The sequence below is a fragment of the Mus pahari genome, chromosome 7, assembly GCF_900095145.1.
Source record: "Mus pahari chromosome 7, PAHARI_EIJ_v1.1, whole genome shotgun sequence".
Classification (NCBI taxonomy): Eukaryota; Metazoa; Chordata; class Mammalia; order Rodentia; family Muridae; genus Mus; species Mus pahari.
Window position 1 is genome coordinate 2,668,536 of NC_034596.1, and position 3,223 is coordinate 2,671,758.

The 3,223-nt window shown below is 47.1% G+C and overlaps 1 protein-coding gene across 1 annotated transcript in view; it reads left to right on the top strand.

Moving 5' to 3' along the window:
- Positions 1-2,851, top strand: part of Kif3c (kinesin family member 3C) — a 42,553-nt gene extending 39,702 nt beyond the window's left edge. Inside the window, exons 6-8 of the mRNA XM_021201903.2 lie at positions 367-475; positions 1,130-1,302; positions 1,484-2,851. Coding sequence (XP_021057562.1) covers positions 367-475; positions 1,130-1,302; positions 1,484-1,580 — 379 coding nt within the window. The 3' untranslated portion in view covers positions 1,581-2,851. The remainder of the gene's footprint in view (positions 1-366; positions 476-1,129; positions 1,303-1,483) is intronic.
- The last annotated feature ends 372 nt before the right edge of the window (positions 2,852-3,223 follow it).

Genomic DNA, 3,223 nt, shown 5'->3' on the forward strand with positions numbered 1-3,223 from the left:
AAAAAAAACAAAAGAAGAAGAAGAAGAAGAAGAAGAAGAAGAAGAAGAAGAAGAAGAAGAAGAAGAAGAAGAAGAAGAAGAAGAAGAAGAAGAAGAAAAACTGTAGAGCCCCAAGTGCATAGGGCCTCCTAGCTACCTGGGTAATAATTCCTAATGCTGTCATTTAGTTTGGGTTTGAGGAAATCCCTTCTAATCCATCATGGTGATTAAGGACTATAATCCTAGCATTTGGCACTTGAGGCAGGAGGTTCAGTAGCTTAAGATCATCCTCAGCTATATAAGTTCAAGGCCTACCTGGGTTGCATCTCAAAACAGGTAAAATCCCACTAAACCAACAATAAACTCTATTATCCTATATCCCTACAGGAATAACAGCCAAATGAAGAAGCGTCCAACTTCTGCGGTGGGCTACAAGAGACCTATCAGCCAGTATGCTCGGGTTGCCATGGCAATGGGGTCCCATCCCAGATACAGGGTAAGAAGCTGGGAAGCAGAAACCAGGAAGGGAGAGAACCCCAAGGAGAAGGGATGCTTCCAGCATGTGCTTCCTCTTAGTATCTGTCGGGGTTGGTCTTGTGTGCTGTGTGTTCAGATGCTAAGTTCTGTGCCCCAAGATAGGTTGCAGTCTGGACATGTGCATTGTATTGACCAATGTGACCCCAATAATTTATGATTGGATAATAAAAGGCTAGAGGCTATGACTGGACAGGAGAGGAAGGTGGAACCTGAGATGGGGATATGTGTGTCTCAGGTAGGGACCAGAAGGAGAAGGAAGAAGGTAAGGGAAGATGGAGGTGGTCATGAGGCAGGATGGACCAAGAGGATGGGCCAGTAGTAGTATGTGGTCAAGAGAAAAAATACCCTGAGGATATTATAAGGAGCAGAGCAGAAAGAGCAAGTCTGAGTTGGCAAGTAACACAGGGCCTATGGCTGTGATGTATGGTAGAACAGCTCAGAACCTGCCAGGATTACAGCTCACTAATAAAGTTGTATCAGGTTTGTGTCTTTTATTCAGAAGCTAGATGGGCTAGAGTGTAGGAAGAACCACCATTGATTACTTTTATAAGTATCCCATTCTATTTGTGCTACTTAAGACCCTGTGCCTAGAAGATGCATTATTTTACCACAGGCTGAAAATATAATGTTTTTGGAATTGGATGTGTCCCCACCGGCTATCTTTGAGATGGAGTTTTCTCATGACCAAGAACAAGATCCACGGGTACTACACATGGAGAGGCTCATGAGGTTGGACAGCTTTCTGGAGAGACCTTCCACAACTAAAGTGCGAAAGTCAAGATCATGGTTAGTACAACCGTGGTCAGAGTGGACTTAGGAAGTGGGACTGCACGGATTGCTCAAGCTGAAGAGGGTCTGAGCAGCAACCAAAGGGAGTGTGGGGAGGCAGAGGCGGAGGCAAAGCTTTAATTTCTGTTTTCTGATTTTCCTAATCTTTGCTTTGGTCCATCCCATTGCCTCTGTACAGGTGCCAGAGTCCTCAGCGGATGCCTCCACCCTCCACAGCTCACGCCTCCACGGCTTCTGCTCCTCTGCACCCTGCAACAGTGGTAGACCATGACTGATACCCCCCAGTCAGGCTGCCCATCATAAAGACTCCTAGGACAGGGCAGCCATCCCTGGTTCATCCCATCTGATGCTTGGTGTGTGTGTGTTTGTGTGTGTGGTATGTATGCATGTGTGTGTATGTGTGTGTGTGTGAACTAATGTGTGTACCAGTGTGTGTGAAGGGGCAAGAAACTGGCAGGTGGTGTCCCTGCCTGTTCTCCGTGCCTCCTTTATTTAATTCATGTTATTTATTCATGGAGCTTGGTTAGTGAGAAGAGATCCCCTCGCTTGAGATGCCTGGTCCTGCCATGGTCACCGCACAGCCTCCTGTTCTCTTGGCTAGGGAGAGACCCTTCAGGCCCCAAGCTCCTTATGTCAGCTGCCCCCAAGAGGGAAGATGGCTAATGCCTGAGAAGACAGTACTTCCTTTACCCATCCAAGTCCACAGTTTCCATCTTCTTGTGTGATGGTGAGCAGCCGTGGACGCTTTCTGGGGCTGGGAGACTGCTGCTGTCCTCTGAGGGTGAGAGGTGTCCTGACAGTGTTGGGCTCGCACTCCCAGTGGACTGAGCTATGCTCGCTTCTTTCTGGGCCCTAGACTCTTCCAGCCTCCAGGACTCTTTCCCAAGGACTTTGAGTAGCCTAAGACTCATCTCAGGCCTTCTAGCCTTGGCAGGAACTCGTGGCTTCCCCAACTCCACTTCATTGCCAGCCCTCTCTGCCCTCGGATTGGGAATTGTGAACCAAACAGTTGTGGCCACCATGAGACCTGCAGGAAATGGAACAGTGCGGAGAACACATGAACTGCCACCAGGGGCAATCTCTCCTCAGTTCCCTCTCTTCTCCAAGAAGCTCCTTTGGAGAACAAACCATCAGACCACCTCTCCTGCAGTAAGATGTGGCTCCTTCCTGCTCTGATCACTCACTGTTCCCTGAAGCTTTCAGGTCTTGGTCCACAGTGGAGGACCAATGCCATTCTCCCCCTTATTAACAACAAAATCCTTCGCTTTGTGCCTCCAGCTAACACAAGAAACAAACCCAGGCCCAATCTTTGCCAGATTTACCCCTATTTTACCCCTATTTTACCTATTTTACCCCTATTTTGCCAGATTTACCCCTTTTACCCCTATTTCTTAGTCACATCTTGGGGGAGGGGACTATTCTGTTGAAAGATCCATCCATTCTTTACTACTTGTGTGACTTGGTCCTCCCTCACCTCCCTTTGTGACCACCCCAAATGTCTCTGGGTATTGCAAGTGAGAAGTAAATTTCTATTTTAAAAAGTTAATTTTCATTGACCTTTATTTTTTACATGCAAGATAAAACATATTTTTTTAAGATTTATTTTTATTATTTTTAAACCATGTGTGTCTGCATACATGAATGCCAAGGCCAGAGGCACGGACCCCTGGAGCTGGAGTCACAGGTGGTTGTGAGTCACCTGGTGTGAGTGCTGGGACTTGAACTCAGGTCTTCTGGAGGAGCAATATATGCTCTTAACTGCTGAGCCAATCTGGCTGCTTCCTCTTCTTTTTCTTTTCTTTTTCTTTTTCTTTTTGTTAAGGTGTGGTCCTGGCTTGCTACTAGTATTCACTTACTCTGTGGCCCACCTTGCCTCAAAATTGAGTTATTCCTGCCTCAGCTTCCCAGGTGCTGGGGC